Source organism: Calypte anna, chromosome Z (genome assembly GCF_003957555.1).
Source record: "Calypte anna isolate BGI_N300 chromosome Z, bCalAnn1_v1.p, whole genome shotgun sequence".
NCBI lineage: Eukaryota > Metazoa > Chordata > Aves > Apodiformes > Trochilidae > Calypte > Calypte anna.
The window spans coordinates 4,512,229-4,530,689 of NC_044274.1; the positions used below are offsets into that span (position 1 = coordinate 4,512,229).

An 18,461-nucleotide genomic window follows, 5' to 3' on the forward strand; every position below is an offset into this window, starting at 1 on the left:
TGTAGCTCTGAAATTTTCTGTTGTATTGGTTTTTTTTTGTGTGTGTGTTTGCTGTTGTTCTTGTGTGTGATTTTGGATCGTTTTTGACACTCTGAAATTATCATTTCCTTATCTTTTAGGGCAATCAGTTTTAGTTTTAGTATTGACATTATTGGGCCAGTGTCACCAACAGCAGTTTGGTTCTGTATTTTCCAAAAGGTGTTTCATTGTAGTGTCAGTTAATGTCAGACATAACCAGTAACTTCTCCTCTCTGCTCACCTTCTCAGGTATCTTATGTTAGTCTTTCCACAAGAGAGACATTTTCAAAAGTAGGTCGAGAGCTTTTGGGATCCATTGCCAGCATCCATACACAGATCATTTCTGTTCTTCTGGATCGAATTAGAGAGACCATCGAGAAAGTTGGTATGGTAAGTGCTGACATCCCTCATTTCAGGAGGCAGCCAGCTAAAACTAGAGGTCATACCAGACTGTGCTGTAAGATAATGGTATGAATAGTTCATATTAAAGACATGTCCATGTGTTTTTATCGTATCACTCATTAAATAATGGGGCACAATGCCTATGATTGTTCCATACCAAATACTGATGGGTCTTTTTGGTTTTTTGTCCCCAAAGGTTTCCTTATATCTGTTTAAAGAGCTGCCAATGTACCTGTGGAAGCCTTCTTCATCTGAGATAGCAGTGATTCGTGACTGGTTATTAAATTACAGTCTAACAACAGTGGAAAATAAACTAGCCTGTGTTATCTTGGAAGGTCTGAACTGGGGAGTCGGTGAGCATGTATGTATTAAAAAGAGGATGCCTGAACTTGATCAGTTTTTTTGTCAGCTAATTGCAAGCTTTTATGTGATGTCTGTACGTTTAATGGCATAGGATGGGAACATCACTTTCCTTTTGTAGTATTCTGCCTGAGGATTTGCTTGTGTTGCTTTCTTGTAGTGCTTCAACTGAGATTAAAAGAGATATTTAAGCAGGAGTTTCCTCTCGCTAAAGAAGAGGAAACAGCTGGCAGGACAATTTCTGTGAGTCAATTGATTAAGGTATCTGTGGGTGCAGAAATAGAACAATCCTCCAAGAAGTGTGCGTGAAGCTAGTGTGACAAGTTTTCAGGATGGTGTCCAGGTGTGTTTTTTCACAATGCAAGAAAACTAATGATTGAAATTAAGAGATTTCAAAGCATTGAGCATTGCTTAAACAACTGAAAAATACTCCATAGAATGAGTTACTCCAGGAGCTTTACCAGTTCAGGGTCCAATCAAGGGTGAGTGCTTTTTCAGAGAGAAACAAAAATAATTTGGGGGCAAAGTCTTGTTGCTAGTGTTCAGGGGTCCATTTCAGCGTTGTAATGAGTGTGTTTGGTCATACTGAACTCTTCCCTTTGCTGTGCTCATGTTTGTACCTGAAGATTGCTGTACCTGTTCTCCCTGTTCCTTGATGACACATGAACAGAAAGCAGTGGTGGGGAAGTTAACTGTGAGGTCTTTGCTATACAGCAACAGTGTCATAACTCTGTGCTTTGACATGGTGAAAAACAGTTCCTTAATGTGGCCAACTGATCTGAGGAATTACTATTTTGATACAAACCGCCCCCATTTTTAAAGGCAACATTTCCAGTGTCTGTATATGTAATTTAAAATGCCAGCTTTGGCTCTTTAGATTGATTGTTGTAAGTTCACAAAATGGACGTGATTATGGTAACTTTTTTCTGGAAATACTCTACTTGCTGAGCTTTATGTTGCGTTTGTGAGCTCATGATTCTTCAATGCTGTGCTGAAGTTTTTCTTACTGCCCCAGATATTTGCCTAGGTATTACTTGCAGTCTCTTCCTGGCTGTTCTAATTAAGATTTATTTTCATGTAGTGCAACTGAGTGCTGCAGTTGTAGAGATCTTTTGAATGAGGCAAAATTTTGTGATTCCATTCTTTTTTTAGCAGGGTGCTCTTCATCTGGATCCTGCTGTCCACTCTGAAGTTGCACTGATGGTCCTGGAAGCTTATCAGAAATATCTCTCCCAGAAACCATATGCTGGTCTGCTTTCTGAAAGCATAAAACAGGTATAATTAAAGGGAATAGCTTCTTGATGGTGATAGGAAAAACTACAGACCAAGACCTTATTTTCTTCTTTTCAAATCCGTGCTCTCTTTGATACTTCTAGAACATGATAATACATGAGCCCTCAGGTTTTTTGAAGTCAAAGAACTATTTGAAAATAGCATTAGACTTATGCTAAGCATCTATATGAAAAATATGCATTTTAAATTTGAGCCCCTTGTAGTTTTGTTAATATCCAGCCCGTAGTTGGATACTCACCAACTGTTCCTCCTAAGCAGCCTTTACTCATGCAGAGTTGGACAGTCCTTGCTTAATGAAAGACTGCTTACAATTATTGGTGAAGAAAAGAGACAACCTTCCTGTGTCTCCAGCTCTTAGTCTTACTTGAAGACTCAGGTTTTAATCTCTTTAGGAACTTTTCAGTAGTGGCCAATGCTGTCTAGCTGAACACCCCACAAATATTTATTATGTTGATTTTACAGCACACTGGTGACCAAGAAAGGTATGGCTCCAAGTTACAGAAGGGGAATGGAAGGATAGGAAGATCAAGGTTAAAAACTGCTAATCAGTCCAAGATGCTTTTATTTATTTATTCAGAGCTCTTGGCACTGAGCTATGCTTTAACTTAGTGTTTTGTGTACAGTGCTTTCTTTTCTCCCCTGTGCTTCTTCCTCCAGTCTGTTCTTCCCACACTTTGAAAGTTCCTTTTTGTGTCTGCTCTTTTCTGACTTGCTTCTTTGCAGTAGTTCCATGTAAGCTGTTGTCTTGTGTCAGTTAGATGAGTTCACTTTGTAAGCCTATTTCTGCTTGGTTGCCACTTCCTTGAGCTTGTAACTGGAACTTGAGTGAAAATAACACTTAGGTTTTTTTACCCCCTCTTGGATGGGGTGAAATATCTGCATTGACTCCCACCTCTGCAGTTGACACTGGTCTGTCAAAGCATGTACAGTATCTTTGCCCAGAGAGTTTTAATTCCTTCTGATCTGTACTACATGAGAAGGAACATGACAGACTCTGCTTGTCCATGTTATAGAACTCTTTCTAGGCTGACATGTTTTGGGTACTTTCTTGGCATATATTTCTGTATATAAATTTTTGTTTTCCCTCTGCTAGTAGTCTTAGACATTACTCATGCTTGTGTGTGGTACGTGTTTTTTGTAAGTAATAAAAATAAAATTAAATCCAAGTCTAGTTTAGAAGACTTCAGGCAAACAATTTAAGTTGGTGGCCTTGGCCAAAATGGAGATGCGGGGAGTGGAAATAAGTTATTTGATTCAGATACACTGAACTGGTGGTGCTATGTGGTATGTCTGACATAACTACTGTTGCTCTGGTCTTATTATGGGTTTGTGATAGAAGAGGAAACTCACCCAAGCTGACCCAAGTCCAAGCCTAATGCCATGGGTGCTGTGGCCATGCTCTCATTTTTGTTTCTGTTGCTTTATTCCAGGTCTCCTACTTAGCCAGCATTGTTAGGTATGGAGAAACACCAGAAACCTCCTTTAATCAGTGGGCTTGGGGTCTGATTTTGAGGTTGAAGCTGCACAGGAATGACTGTGGCATGCAGCATGGCTGGCTTGCAGTCCCTGTGCCTGACAGCATCCTGGACGTGACTGAGTCTGTGACACTTCACCCCCTCCTGAAGGCTGTGAAGGCAGGAATCCCTCTGGGCTGTTACCTGGCTCTGGCAATGACCACATTGGGTCACAAGTAAGAGAGTTTTTTTGTGTTTACTTTGGTTGAGTGGGATGGCTTTGCTGGCTGAGCATTCTACCTGGTGATGAACTGAGGGCTGTTACCCTCTTTAACCATTTTTGGAATAACAAAGGAATTCTTGTGCAAGGGTCTGAACAGTTCTTCAGGGACTGTAGTTTCCTCACAGTGTGCTATTTTGTGTGTTTTCTGAAGAGTGTTTTTTGCCTTCTTCATGTTAAGAGTCAAAATAGTCATTATAAGTAGTATTCACACTGAGGGATTAGCATGATTGCTATGGGCAGCAACAGTTTTTAACCACACTGTGAAAGGTTGTTCTGCAGGTTATTTTTTTTAGCAGGGCTGCAGCAGTTCATTCAGAAAATAGCAGAGCGAAAAAAAAACCAAACTACTTATAGAAGTAATGATAAAGAGCTTTTTAATCTTGATACTGATCCTTCTAGTCTTGGCTGTGTTCCAGCAGTCTTTTTCAATGCTTTCATCTGGCTTGTAGGTAAGGTTTTTTGCACATAATCAAGTGCACTATTTGATTGAAGTATAGAGCCAGAGACAGATTAATCAGTCTCTTGCAGATGTGTTTTCCCTGAATCTGGTATTTCTTTAGTTTTAATCTTTCTCATATTAAAATTTTTAAGTAACTAGTTTTATGCATATAATACTGCTTTACTCTTTAAAGAGAAATTGTCTTGGCTTTCTTCTAAGGTTCTGTTGTAGATACATACTTGCTTCTTGAAAGTTTTTATGTGACTTCAAGCATGGAATGAAAAACAAGGAACTCTTTACTTTTGAGTGGTGCTGGTTTTCTCCCAGACACTCTGCCCTTTCAGAGAACCATTTGATATGTCTTCTATATAAACAAAAAGCACTGCTGGTGACTTAATACAAAACATCTGGGATCATGAAAATTAAACATTCTATCTTTTCCTAAGTGTGACCTTCCTCATTTAGCAGCACCATGTTGAATGAGGTACCAAATAAGTTTCCACTGGTAAGTTTTTTGGACAGTAAGAGGAGCATTCATCTTAGCTGACACTGTTTAAGTACCTACTGTAAGGAAATTCTCTGCATTCCATCAGTATGTAGGGAAGAAAGATGTCCAGAGCATCATCCATCCTGAGGAGATGTCAGGCATTATGAAACTTCCTCTGTAGGCTCTTCATTTGCCACAAGAGGGAGGTAGGTAGTGAGGTTAGATAAGGATCCTGAGCTTTAAGATGTTTGAAACTCAATAAAGATCCCCATCTCCAGTTATATTTGGAAGCCAGGACACAAGTCTCCCTCGAAGTGCAGGAAATACTAAATCTGTCAGCAGTTGAATGACTTCTCCAGCTGAAGAAAAAGCTCTGTAGATTTAGCTGTTTAGGATTTCAAAGGTGAAGTGTAAAGATACGAGTGTCTTTTCATCTCTTTTCACCCCCTATCTCCCTTTCTGCTGATAGTCAAATGTGTGTTTGTTTGTTTTTTTTTATTTTTGACAGCATTGTGAAGTTCTGTGCTGAAGGGATCCCTCTTTTGGGTGTGCTTGTCCAGTCAAGATACCTGAGAACAGTAGTCCACGTGCTGAATAAAATTTTACCCTTATTTTACTCTTGCCAGTACTATCTCCTGAAGAACGAACAGTAAGCATTACATGTTCTTAATATGTTTGTAGATAATAAGCAATGAAAGTTAATCTTAACTGATAAGTTTGCCTGGATTGGTTCTGGGTTTTGCATCTGGTGAGAATGTGACATAGATGATGAGGAAGTAGATCTGGTTCATTTGCTGACTTACTTTTTGACATTGCCTGTGGTTGAAGTAGTTCTAGCAGTCTCCTACTGACCTCACAGGTACAGTCAGCACTAATAACTGGTACTCTAGCACTGAAATAGTCTTCAGAGAGCTGTGTTGACAAGTAGCTGTTGTGTTGAGATGAGCGAGAAGGATAAGTAGGCAATGTTATTTAACTGTGGTGAATACTGGGAGTGTAAGCTGGGGGGAAGTGTGGATCATCTGGAAGGCAGGAGGGCACTGCAGAGGGACCTGGACAGACTGGAGAGTTGGGCTGATTCTAATGGGATGAGGTTCAACACGGCCAAGTGCCGGGTCCTGCACTTTGGCCACAACAACCCCATGGGGAGCTCCAGGCTGGGGACAGAGTGGCAGAAAGGGACCTGGGAGTCTGGATTGCCAGGAAGCTGAACATGAGCCAGCAGTGTGGCCAGGTGGCCAAGAAGGCCAATGGCATCCTGGGCTGGCTCAGGAAGAGCGTGGCCAGCAGGTCCAGGGAAGGGATTCTGCCCCTGTGCTCAGCCCTGGTGAGGCCACAGCTTGAGTCCTGTGTCCAGTTCTGGGCCCCTCAGGAAGTTCAGGAAGGAGATTGAGGTGCTGGAGCAGGTCCGAAGGAGGCAACTAGGCTGGTGAAGGGACTCGAGCACAGACCCTATGAAGAGAGGCTGAGGGAGCCGGGGGTGTTGAGGCTGGAGAAAAGGAGGCTCAGGGGAGACCTCATCACTCTCTGCAACTCCCTGAAAGGAGGTTGGAGCCAGGGGGGGGTTGGGCTCTTTTCCCAGGCAACTCTCAGCAAGACAAGAGGGCACAAAGGGTCTCAAGTTGTGCCAGGGGAGGTTTAGGTTGGAGGTGAGAAAGAATTTCTTTCTGGAGAGGGTGATCAGCCCTTGGAATGGGCTGCCCAGGGAAGTAGTGGATTCTCCATGTCTGGAGATCTTTCCAAAGAGCCTGGATGTGGCACTGAGTGCCATGGGCTGGGAACCGGAACGGGGGGAGTGGATCAAGGGTTGGACTTGATGAGCTCTGAGCTCCCTTCCAACCCAGCCCATTCTATGGTTCTATGTATTTCCTGGTGAAACAGTCCTTGGGTGCTTTTGGCTTGGGCCACCTGGTTCTCTCTCTAGTGTGGATCAAGAGCTGTATTCAGTCCTGATGAGCTGTCTTGAGTTAATCTGCTCTGAATTGCTTGTGCTGTGTCTATGATAAGGTTAAAATGGAACAATAAAACCTTCAAGCATGGTTGTGAATCAAAATCCTTGTATATAGGTGTCGGTAATGCTGTTGAGCTGTTTTTTAATTTTCTAGAAGTAGCTTTTCTATGTATTGTGCTGTAGGATAAATTTTGGAATTAATTTAATTTAACATCCCTAGGTTTCTGTCATATGTCCAACTGTTCCTTCAACTGGATAGTGGAGTTCCTCAAGGCATGACCCAGCAGGTTACCCAAAAAGTAACACAGCACTTGACAGGAGTTAACTATGGAGAAAATGTTAAGCTTCTCAGTAGTATGATACAGGTAAGATTTTTTTCTTTTTCTTTTTCTTTTTTTTTTTTTTTCTAAAAGAGGGTTTAGAGAGCTTGTTCTTTTAAAAACAAAACCAAGAACCCCAAAACTACAACAAAAAATAGGTAGGCTTTTTTTGACTGACTTTTATTGTTTAAAGTTAAAAAAGATACTGAATCTGGTAGCTATGTAGCCATGAGGTATCAGGTATTTGTTTTGATTTCCTGAAATAAATTCACTTTCCTAAATCTTAAATCTGGCAGTAGATGTGGTACTGGTTATAACAGCAATATATGCATTCCAGACACCTTGGAAAACAGTGTTTTCTAATACTAGGTCAAAACTGCCTAAAAAGGGAATGTAAGATGCAGAGCTACTTTCTTGCTTATGTTAGTTGAGGAATGCAGCAGATACATGTTGGAAAACTTTTGACCATTGATTTATGGCTCTGTTATGAAAAAAATGTGCCTGTGTTAGAAAACTAGTACTTTTTTCTGAAGAGAAGCCAAGAATCAAGGCCCACCAATACCAGAGAGGGGTAAAGGGAAACATAAAAGCTCCGGGAAATCCTTTGCAGGAGGAGCAGGCTGCACTTCTGAAATGAGTGCCATTTCTGCTGCAGGTCATAGGGGTCCTACTTAAAGCTTTTGCATCTGTTTTTGCTGCTTGCACAGGATACTCAGCTCTCCAGGCCCCACAATCTCTTGGAAGTGGGCATTGACAAAGATATTTTTAGCTTAGCATGGGGAATCATTGTAAATTATTTGTTTTAAGGGTAGGTCCTGAGCCTCATGCAAGTTAAACAGTTCATCAGATTCTTCTCCTTCCATTGGAGCTTCAATCTCTTGAATAATTTTACACTTTAATTTGGCAGACTCACATTTTTCTTAGTGACCAGCCAAATGGAGTGGGACCAGCTGGAGTACTGGAGTTCTGGGTTCAGGTCCTCACCAGCCAGCAGCTGTGGCACAGGGACCAGGCAACACTCACCTTGCTGGATGACTTGTGTAAAGCTGCTTTCCAGTACAGTCAAGAGGACTGTGTCCAAAAGCTGCTTTACCAGCAGCACAAGGTAAATGGGTATGGTGTAATGGTGTGGCTGTGGTGTAAATGGCTTGTTCTGTATGTGGCTCCTTCTAATTTCAGTGCACACGTGTTTTCCTGAAATGTTACAGCAGTCGTGATGGTTAATGATAATGGGGTTATGTTATCTGATTTGTTTTAGATCTGATTTGTAAAGTAGGTCAAGATGAGTGAAATATCTTATACTTTAATAGTAATAAGAGTTAAACTCTTTGGAACACAGGTCTCATTCAGGAGCTCTCAGTGTTCTAGTCAGTGCTCTTTGCATGTCAAATGCTTGATAGTGAGGTTAGAACAAAAGTAGATCATCCTCTCCTGAAAAAAACAGGTGCTGTCACTCTTAATATTTCCACTGGAAAAGAAATAAAGTACAAGCAGACAGTGGTGTCTGGGTTCAGCTAATTTAGGGAATCATAGAATCATAGAATGGGCTGGGTTGGAAGGGACCTCAGAGATCATCAAGTCCAACCCTTGATCCACTCCCCCCGTTCCGGTTCCCAGCCCATGGCACTCAGTGCCACATCCAGGCTCTTTTGAAAGATCTCCAGACATGGAGAATCCACTACTTCCCTGGGCAGCCCATTCCAAGGTCTGATCACCCTCTCCAGAAAGAAATTCTTTCTCATCTCCAACCTAAACCTCCCCTGGCACAACTTGAGACCCTTTGTGCCCTCTTGTCTTGCTGAGAGTTGCCTGGGAAAAGAGCCCAACCCCCCCCAGCTCCAACCTCCTTTCAGGGAGTTGTAGAGAGTGATGAGGTCTCCCCTGAGCCTCCTCTTCTCCAGCCTCAACACCCCCAGCTCCCTCAGCCTCTCCTCATAGGGTCTGTGCTCGAGTCCCTTCACCAGCATGGTTGCCCTCCTTTGGACCTGCTCCAGCACCTCAAGCTCCTTCCTGAGGGGCTGAGGGGCCCAGAACTGGACACAGGACTCAAGCTGTGGCCTCCCCAGGGCTGAGCACAGGGGCAGAATCCCTTCCCTGGACCTGCTGGCCACGCTCTTCCTGAGCCAGCCCAGGATGCCATTGGCCTTCTTGGCCACCTGGCCACACTGCTGGCTCATGTTCAGCTTCCTGTCATGAAGCAGAAAGGGACCTGGGTGAAGGGCAGAGTAACATACCTGTAGCTTGTGAATCATCTTGTTATGCTGCTTACAGAAAAACTTCAAATGTTTTCTGTTTCCATGCAGAATGCTCTGGGCTATCATTGTGACAAAGGTCTGCTGTCTTCACTTCTTAGCTGGATCATGGCAGGCAATGTGACACCTTCCTTTGTTGAGGGCAATGCCAATTCCTCTCAGGTGAGTGGTATTTTTGCATGAATAACCCTGGGATAAGCAATACATAAGTGTTGAGGGTTTGGGTTTTTTTGGGTTTTTTTTTTTGCAGTTTTTTTTTTGCAGATTTTAATATTGTTTCCTCTTTCTTTTTATCCCTGTGTTTGAGTTTTCTTGTGACAAAATCATAATTTAGCCTGTGAGAATGCTGTGGACTTAATTTTGCTAAAGGGAATGTGGACATTTTGCACAGGGGAAGGTTGTCTGTGCATCCAACTTGTAATTGGATTTATTAATAAAGATTTGTTTTTAATCTTCAGTTGTTCTCAGTATATTTAATGAAAGAAAATACGTAAAGCCTGAATATTCCCTTAGATCAGTTTGATAAATACTTTGAATATCAGTTGCTTTTCCTCTGCTGAAGCAATTCTTATTTAAACAAGGAAAAAAAAAAAAGGAAAAAACCCAACCCTGTATCCCTGTAGTAAAAACCCTCCAGTATCCCTGCTGGAGATGTGTAGTGCAGGTGGAAGAGATGTTATTTTACAGGCTTGAGTAAGGTGTTTCCTCCAGAACTTTGGATAATTTTGTCAGTTTTCCCTCATTTTTCCCTTCTTTCTCAAGGCTATACAGAAATAAAAGACAGTGTTTGAGTGTAGCTGAGAAGGAAACTGTGTCTCAGTTCTCTGGCTGGGATGTGATCCTGTCTTTGCAACTTTATAATGGGCACCTGGCACAGACTTACTCTCTTAAAAAAGCAGGAAGCCTCCTGATCCTGCTCCTGTCATTTTGTTAACAATGTTTTTTACTGTTATTACTGTTTTTACAGGTTTGGTTTTCGTGGATGGTGTTAAATATGGAGTCAATATTTGAAGAAGATTCACAGCTTCGCAGAGTTGTGGAGGCAGAGTTGGTTATTAATGCTGTAACTCCTGACCAAGCTTTGAAGGTGAGAGCACTGCTCACCCACTTTGATTAGACAGAGCTACTGGAGAAGAGTGTTCTCTTGTACCTTTTTATTATTGTTTTATTGCTATTTATTATTTTACCTCGTGATTTTTATCCGAAGTGTTTCTTCTTAGCAGGATAAAGGCATAACTAGGCTTTATCTGGCTTTCCAGAGGATAAATGTACTTCAGGGAATTTTTCCTCAACATTTTGAGTTGAATTTTTAAAAAGTACCTTGCAGATACCTTTTTTTTTTTTTAGTATACTGTTATTTATAGGAAACTTGAGTTGTTTTGCATGATTATGAAGTCTCAAGGCTTTATCTTCAGTGGATTTATTCTGTACCACTGAGATGGGGAATGCAGATGGGGAATCTTACTTTACAGCTGAGAAAATGGGTCTATTTCAAAGACCATTTCTCAGATTATTAGAATTTTGTGGAAATCAGGGCTTTACTTTTCTCTGTATTATTTGACTTAGTTTCCAAGATTTGCAGAACTCCTTAGGTCTCTCCGTTAACAAGCCACTTAGATGTGCTTCAAGCCATGTTGCAGTATTTTCCAGATTCTTTGCCCAAATTGAGTTACTGACTCTGGAATGAGTCAGGTGGAAACTGAAGCTGTCCAGAAGTGTTTACACATCTTTCATCTCAGCACTTCCAGGGTGTTCTAATGAGCAAAGCAGTCTAGAAGCTCTATGAAAATAGATTATTTTCTCTGTGCTTTATGAAGCTCTGTGAAAGTAGGTCTGGCTTTGACCTTGCTGGTCCATGGAAGCATCTTTGGAGACCAGTCTGGGAGATGTTTTTTCCTTGGCCTGCATCTCTTGATTTACCTGGAAAATGGTGAGGTGAAATGTGGGGAGAAGGTGAAAAAGGTGCTGAGGGTTCCTGATGTCTGGTGTAGGGGATGAGGTGATGCCAGGTTCTGCACTGAGATGTGGAAACTCAGAAAAGCCTCCTGCTTCAGGCTGTCCCTGGAAGCTTGGTGTGTGACTTTTTAGTGATTCAGTGGCTCTGTGGAGCCATATTCCATACTGCTAATATGGAGAGATGCTAACTCATATGTTGCATTGCCTTTGTGCTGCTTTTTGCAAAAATATTATGGTTTTTTTCCCTTCCATTATTCCTTCTTCACATTAGTTTTACTTTAAGTAAAAGTTAAGTCTTGAAAACTTAAAGATTTTTTTTCAGTAGGGCTGTATGGAGGCGAGTGAGAAAATCGTAGAAGTGGTAGCACACTGTAGAATTGTGTCCTCAAGTGGCTTAAGACTTATTTGTAATTGTTGGGACATCCTGTGTGCTTCACAGGATCTTATGGAGATCTTATGGAAGCCTAAACCAGGAACACTTTGTGAGGAAAATCCAGTAATTTACTGTAATTAACCCTAATCACTCATATCTTGGCTTTCTGTCACACTATCCCCTTCATTCCTGGTAGTTTTTTTGTGTTTGTTTTTTAAAGTGTCAGAGGTAGCACAACCCAGCTAGGAGCTGGGTCACTCTTCCACCAACACTTGTAGTAGATGTGTAAATATTTCCATTTTTCTGCATGGTAATTGCTGCCTTCTCACACTGTCAATCTGTGGGGTTAAGCTGTGACAGCCTGTTACAGGAGATGGCAATAAAGCACCTTCTGAAAAATCATTCTTTTTGCAGAAAGCACAGACCCAGCTGAAGCTGCCCATCGTTCCTTCCCTTCAGAGGCTCATGATTTACCGCTGGGCTCACCAGGCCCTTGTCACCCCTGCTGATCACCCTCTCATGCCACTCATCTGGCAGAAATTCTTCCTCCTTTACCTTCAACGTCCAGGGCCACAGTATGGGTGAGTCTGATCAGAAGGGCTCTAGCAGATGAGCTGGTTAAGTCAAAGGAAATTAAGTGTCTCTCACTAAGACTGCACCTGGAAGCAGTGGGAACTGCTCTAAACAGTCAATTTATTTGCAGAGGTGCTGATTTGACACTTGCAACCAGACTTTGTTGTGATTTTTTTTCTTTTTATTGTTCATTTTTAGATTGCCTGTGGATGGCTGCATTGGAAGACGTTTTTTCCAGAGTGCAGCTCATGTTAACTTGCTGAGTGAAATGAAGCAGCGTTTAACAGAGGTAGCAGACTTCCACCATGCTGCCAGTAAAGCACTGAGGATGGACAGTCCTGCAGAGGGCAGTGACAGATCTCCAGAGACCTCGAGCCAGTCCCATTACCTGACTTCACCAGACCTGCATAAGGAACTTGTCAGGTAAAAAAAAAGCAACTCAAACCTTCCCAGGTCAATCCTATTCAATATAACCACCTGAGCTACTCCTATAGAATAGTCTTAACCCTGAAAGACATGACTGAGGGACTCTTGGCTGACCTAGGTGTATCCTGGGCACTAGTTATATACATCTCTGGGGTCAGATTTGTTCCTCTGTTGATAGAGCTTGTGTTGTTTGAAGGGGATTTTTACTACTAAAAATAAAATGTTGATAGAGTTGTTGTTATCCCTATGGTGGTGAAGCAATTGTTTAGAGGTATCTGTTACTGGTATGTATATCACGAGCTACAAATGTACAATATGTACTTTGTGTATACATATACCAAGGCCTAAATTAATGTTTGAGGAAGATCACTTCATTGGGGAATTTACTGGGGACTTCAGCATGTGGTTTAGTTAGTGTAGTTTGCCCAGTAAGTGTACTGAAGTTGGGCTTGTGACAAGTGTATGCTGTGTCAGCTGGAAAATGACACCTCTTCAAAACCAAAACCTTAGCATAAGATCATCTTGTGCTGGAGTAGGCTGAGGAGATGGGCACGACCAGTCACTGGGGCTTGGCTGATGATCACAGCTTGTGGATTCTTCCTTCTGTGTGTAGTTGTAACTTTTAAGAGCTGTTTATCTCTTTCACACTGAAGCTGTAGCTGAGCTGTTCAGAAGCCCATGGTTCTGTTACACAGACTTTTTGTCTGAGAAGCCCCCCTTAAGAAACATTTGTAGTATTAGGCTATTAGAATACTCCCAGAAACTAGTTAAAAAGGATTATTTGGAAAGAATCTCTTGTTCAGGGATCTTCAACAGAGCTTTCCTCCAGCAATCAATAGGTACTGTACAAGCAAACAAAGGGAATCATAAATCCCTTATGGTCACTGTGATGGTTCAGCTCCATCCAACAATGAGTGATCACCACACAACTGCTCACACACTTTGCCCCTGTCCCCTGGTGGGATGGGGAGGAGAATCGTATTGTGTGTTGGGGGGGAAGTAAAACTCATGGGTTGAGTTAAGGACAGTTTAGTAGAACATAAAAGAAGATGATGATGGTAATAATGCAATAAATAAAAAGAAAGTAGTACAGATCATCACCTGCTGGCCAGCTAGTTCCCAGGCTGTGACTTTATGTTCCCATAGGTAACACCACAGGGTAGCCCATGTTGTGTGCCCCTGTGTATCCTCTCTGTTGAGCAGAACACTTCTAATAGCTGAGACTGAGGTCCATTCAGGTGGGCAGTACTGCCTATCCTCTTTGAGCTGGTGGGATTTCTGGAACAGTTTTTAAATACCTTTTTGAACTTCTGGTCAATTTCTTGGAATTTATGGGCATAGTCCCAAGATAACAGGCATGTAGGGAGGAAGAGAGATTTTTCTTCCTGTTGCCAGGGTTGGCCATACACTTTGTCCACCATCAGGAAAGATCATTTGTCTTTGTACAGGCCAGTACTGCCAATGAGCATTGGGCATTTGGCAGTGGTGTGTGCCATACAAATTTTTGCCACATGAATTGTGTGTGGACTTCATCTGGATCTGTGGGATTAGGTTGTTCAGGTCATAATTAATGACCTTCAGCACTGCTCATTCCTGCAGGTACTGGATACCTCTCTCCATGTTGTCCCACTTGCCTGGGTGACATAAAGCATCTTCTTGAAGGGATACCTGCCCTGCATGCTTGACAGAAGTCACCTCCAGAGGCTGAGGGCTTGTTCTCCTTTTCAAATTCTGGTTATGGGGCATTGGAAGAGGTTCCCCAGATAATTTGTGGATATATTCATGGCCAGGTTGGATGAGGCTTGGAGCAACCTGTTCTAGTTGAAGGTGTCCCTGACATGAGGGTGTTGGAACTAGATGATCTTTGAGGTCCCTTCCAACCCAAACCATTCCATGATTTTTCCAGTCACTATCAATATGCCTTTACCTAGGCAGGGATACCACTGCTTGGCTTCTGTTCCCTTTCATTCCTGACAACTACCCCTGTTATCCCAGATTCAGAGCAGCCAGATGATGATATGCTCATCTGGACAATAACTGAAGTCTTTTTGCATATCCCACATCTCACTCAGGGATAGGAGGTGAGTGGTTACCTCTTGTTCAGCTGCACCACTCATTATGAGGGTCAGGGTATCCACGGGGCATAATGCTGGGATCTGAGTTGCCACAGTTCACTCAGTGGGGTTTGATTTAGTGGTATTTTAAAAGTGGGTTTTCAGCCCTAGACAAAACCTGAACCAGTGTCAGGAATCACAGGAATAGGGACATGCTGGTTGGAACATCCCAAGGATATAAAAAATTATCAAATGCTGTTTTAGTTGGCCTGGTGGAGAAGGGGAAGTTGTCTCCTCCGTAGGTTGGCTCCCAGAGGAGTAAAGGTAAAAACTGTAATTATTAGTAGTCTCCAGAAGATGGCACTCCAAGTGCGGAGATGATGGCAATGCTGAGTGTAGATAATGAAATAGCCTCTCAGGTAGCCTTGGTCCAGACTCCAGAGCTGGTAGCCAGCACAGCAAGGACCAAGCAAAGTGTGACATGTTGCAACTCTGAGAGCAGGTAAACCAGGATTGTGACCAGTGACTAATTAACTGAGGCAGTGAATACTCAGAACATTTTTTTTTTAATACACTGATCACATCTGTTATCTGAACCCTTTGAACCCCATGTTGGGTGCCTAAAAAAAAAAAATAAAAAAAACCCTGGTGGTTTAACCTCAGCTGACTCACTGCCCACCTGTGGGATGGGGGAAAGAAGTGGAAGGAAAAATAAAAAGGTAAAAACTTACAGGTTGAGATAGGCAGTTTAATAGGACAAACAGGAAGTGAATATTAATAATAGAACCTACAAAACAAGTGATGCACAGCACAATTTACTTCCATCCTCTGACCAATTCCCAGGCCTTCCCAAGCAGTGTTCCCATACCCCAGGCAAATACCCCTGGTTTATCAATGTGATGTCATATGACATGGAATATCCTTTTGGTCAGTTTGGGTCAGCTGTCCTGGCTCTGTCTCCCCCCAGCTTCTTGTGCCACTCCTCATTGGCAGATGATGGGAAGTAAGGACTTTTCAGGGTATAATTTAGATAGAAATTGCTTAGGCACAACTGAAATATCTCCTTCGAAAAATAAGCCAGAGATGCTCAGTGGTTATAATTTGGTTGATATTTTCAGTCCTTCATTTCAATGGAGTTCCCCACTCCAACATAAAACCAATTAAATCTTATGCTCAGGAAATTTAAGGCCACCTAAACAGGAGGGAAAACGTGGGCAGAGTTCATCAGAGCTGTCTCTTAGGACTTGACTGCTTCTCTCACTGACACTGGTACAGAAAACAGCAGTTTGCTGGAGATACTTAGTGTCACAGCCAAAAAATGTAATGGTGTTCTAGTTCCTTGTATTTAATCAGGAAAGTTTGGATGATCTGATTATAAAAAGCATACCCCTCAGCACAGTCATGCCAGCTGAAGAAAAGTCTGTTTATGTTAAAACACAGCGTTAGAAGAGGAGGAATGGGGAATAAACTAGTCAAGAACTTGAGTCTGGCAAGAAACTACAAGATGTCACTCAGGTGTGAGCTTTTAGAGCAGGCAGTCTAGAGAGGTCATGGTATGAGAAGCTGAACTTGCTGTACTCTTTTTCCTTCATTGGTCTTTTAAGTGGGATTGTCAACAGGATTCCTTGACATAAGAAATGCTTCTACTCCAGGGTCATGTCTGCTAATTTCTATACATTTTCCTTTTCAAAATTTGTTCTGTTATGCTTTGTTATTGCCCTTCATGTTTTTCTGAATTACTTCTTTACACTGCTGGTCTTTGAACTGGCACTTAATAAACTACTAACAAAAGCATCTACATGTTGAGGTCTATCAGTAGAGTTATTGTAGTTATTTGTTATTTTAGTGTTATTTGTTGCCTCAGCACTAAACCTCAGAATGAGACTGCTGTGTAATACCTCCTGTACAGGCAATTAAAGTTCACACTGATTTATTTTTTCCTTTTTTTTTTTTTTTTTTTTCTTGTTTTTTTCTTCTCAGGCTTTGTAACGTTTATATTCTGTGGTTGGAAGAAGAGAGTTTCCAGAAAGGAGACACATACATCCCTTCTTTACCAAAGCAGTATGATACACATAGACTTGCTAAAGTCATGCAGAATCAACAGGTGAAGTGCTAATGACACCAGCAATCCCAATCCAAGATCCCAAATTCACTTCACTTGTTTAAGTGGGTCCTCTAAAGCAGTGAGAGACATGGTGTTGCTGGCCTTTAGTAGAGGTGTATGGCATATATGGTACCTTCACAGCTCAGACTTTTTTCATAATGTGCTATCCCAGGCTGCTTTCCTTTATATTTGAGTGAGAGCTTGTGAGTAGATTTCTTGCATATCTTAATGATAACGTGTGAACTCTGTACTGTTCTGTAATTCTTTTTATGCTCTAAGATAATTTTAGAGGATTATTGAAATTGGAATTTTAAATGACAAGATTGGATGCTGAAATCTGCTCTTGGTAGTCTGAAATAATATCAGGTTCAAATGCAAGTTAGTGAGTAGGAAGTGTATATTATTCTGTCCAGTAAGCCTAGATGGTGAGTATAATAAAAAAAAACTGAGAAAGGAGATTTTGGAAGGCCATTTCCTCATGCCTGCTTTGTTTTTATTCCTCAGTGTATGTGACTATTTGGAAGTGCAGTCTGCTGTAACCTGATTACATGCCATGATGCTTCATGCTCTCTTGGTTTCTTGTGTTACTTTCTAAGGAACGGTGTTTTGATAATCTCTACCCTTATTTTTTATAAATTATATAGTGTGTTCTTGTCGTTCTCTTAAGTGTCATGAATATTTTTCAGTGGACTGTATATGTGGTAAAAATTCTGCAACTTTTTTTTTCAATATAGGTTTTTTTTTTAACCTAGTAATAATTTTCCTATAGTTTAAATTGCAGGGGCTTCTTTTACATAGTAATTTAGTTCCCCTGTTGTTCAGGTTGATGCAGAATATGGTGCTGACCAGTACAGGAATGATTATTTAATTCTTTTCTGTTTTAGGAGCTGTGGATGGAATATGTCAATATTGAACTCATACACCATGAGTTTCGGGAAGCTTTAAACATTTGGCTGCAGGCTGAGGTTGAATCCCATGCAACCTGTGGTTCTGCAGGGCAAACAGATTTCACCAACCCTTTATCAGGTAAGAGATAAAAAGCTGATAGTCAGACTGGGCCAAAAATAATCACTAGCATGTTGAAGCCCTGCTTACTTTAGGAACATAATGTTCATACAGGTTGTTTTCTATGGGTGCATAGAAACCCATTATCAAATGCTGTTTTAGTTGACTTGGTGGAGAAGGGGAAGTTGTCTCCTCCATAGGTTGGCTCCCAGAGGAGTAAAGGTAAAAACTGTAATTATTAGTGGTCTCCAGAAGATTAAATTTTAATTAAATTTTCAAGGGGAGTAAAATGCTCATGTGAGAGGCTACCATCCATCCATAGCAGGTCAGGTTGTATATAGGGCTTCAGGGGTGAACTTCTTAAAAATGCTTCTGCACAGAAGATCCTGATTTTTGTTTTTCCTTTTTCTTTTCTTTCTTCCTTTTTTTTTTCCTTTTTTTCCAAAGTTTAGATAGACACAGCTGCAAGTAAAGGCAGAAGCTGTTGTAACTGAAAAGAAAGATTGTCTCATGTTTTTTGTCATTGTTCCTTATGCCTTTTCCTGGAATTCTGGAACAGTGAAAGGGTTGTTCTTGCACAGAAGGGGATAGTCATGGTGGGTATATTAAGGTTATGGTGAAATTGGATTTCTTTTCTGGTGGATTTGATTGGATTAAAAAAAAGTCAGGGAACAGAAGGAAACTGGAATAGTTTCATAGGTGAGTTGGTAC

The 18,461-nt window shown here is 41.5% G+C and overlaps 1 protein-coding gene across 2 annotated transcripts in view; it reads left to right on the forward strand.

Annotated features, from left to right (window-relative positions):
- Positions 1-18,461, forward strand: part of EPG5 (ectopic P-granules autophagy protein 5 homolog) — a 64,597-nt gene that overhangs the window by 20,840 nt on the left and 25,296 nt on the right. The window contains exons 13-25 of one of the 2 annotated variants that reach the window (XM_030467337.1): positions 268-408; positions 617-781; positions 1,933-2,055; positions 3,504-3,763; positions 5,245-5,385; positions 6,908-7,052; positions 7,915-8,112; positions 9,311-9,421; positions 10,227-10,346; positions 12,003-12,169; positions 12,360-12,584; positions 16,622-16,745; positions 17,630-17,771. In XM_030467337.1, the coding sequence (XP_030323197.1) occupies positions 268-408; positions 617-781; positions 1,933-2,055; positions 3,504-3,763; positions 5,245-5,385; positions 6,908-7,052; positions 7,915-8,112; positions 9,311-9,421; positions 10,227-10,346; positions 12,003-12,169; positions 12,360-12,584; positions 16,622-16,745; positions 17,630-17,771 (2,062 nt within the window). The remainder of the gene's footprint in view (positions 1-267; positions 409-616; positions 782-1,932; positions 2,056-3,503; positions 3,764-5,244; positions 5,386-6,907; positions 7,053-7,914; positions 8,113-9,310; positions 9,422-10,226; positions 10,347-12,002; positions 12,170-12,359; positions 12,585-16,621; positions 16,746-17,629; positions 17,772-18,461) is intronic. The other variant, XM_030467338.1, reaches the window with a different exon arrangement.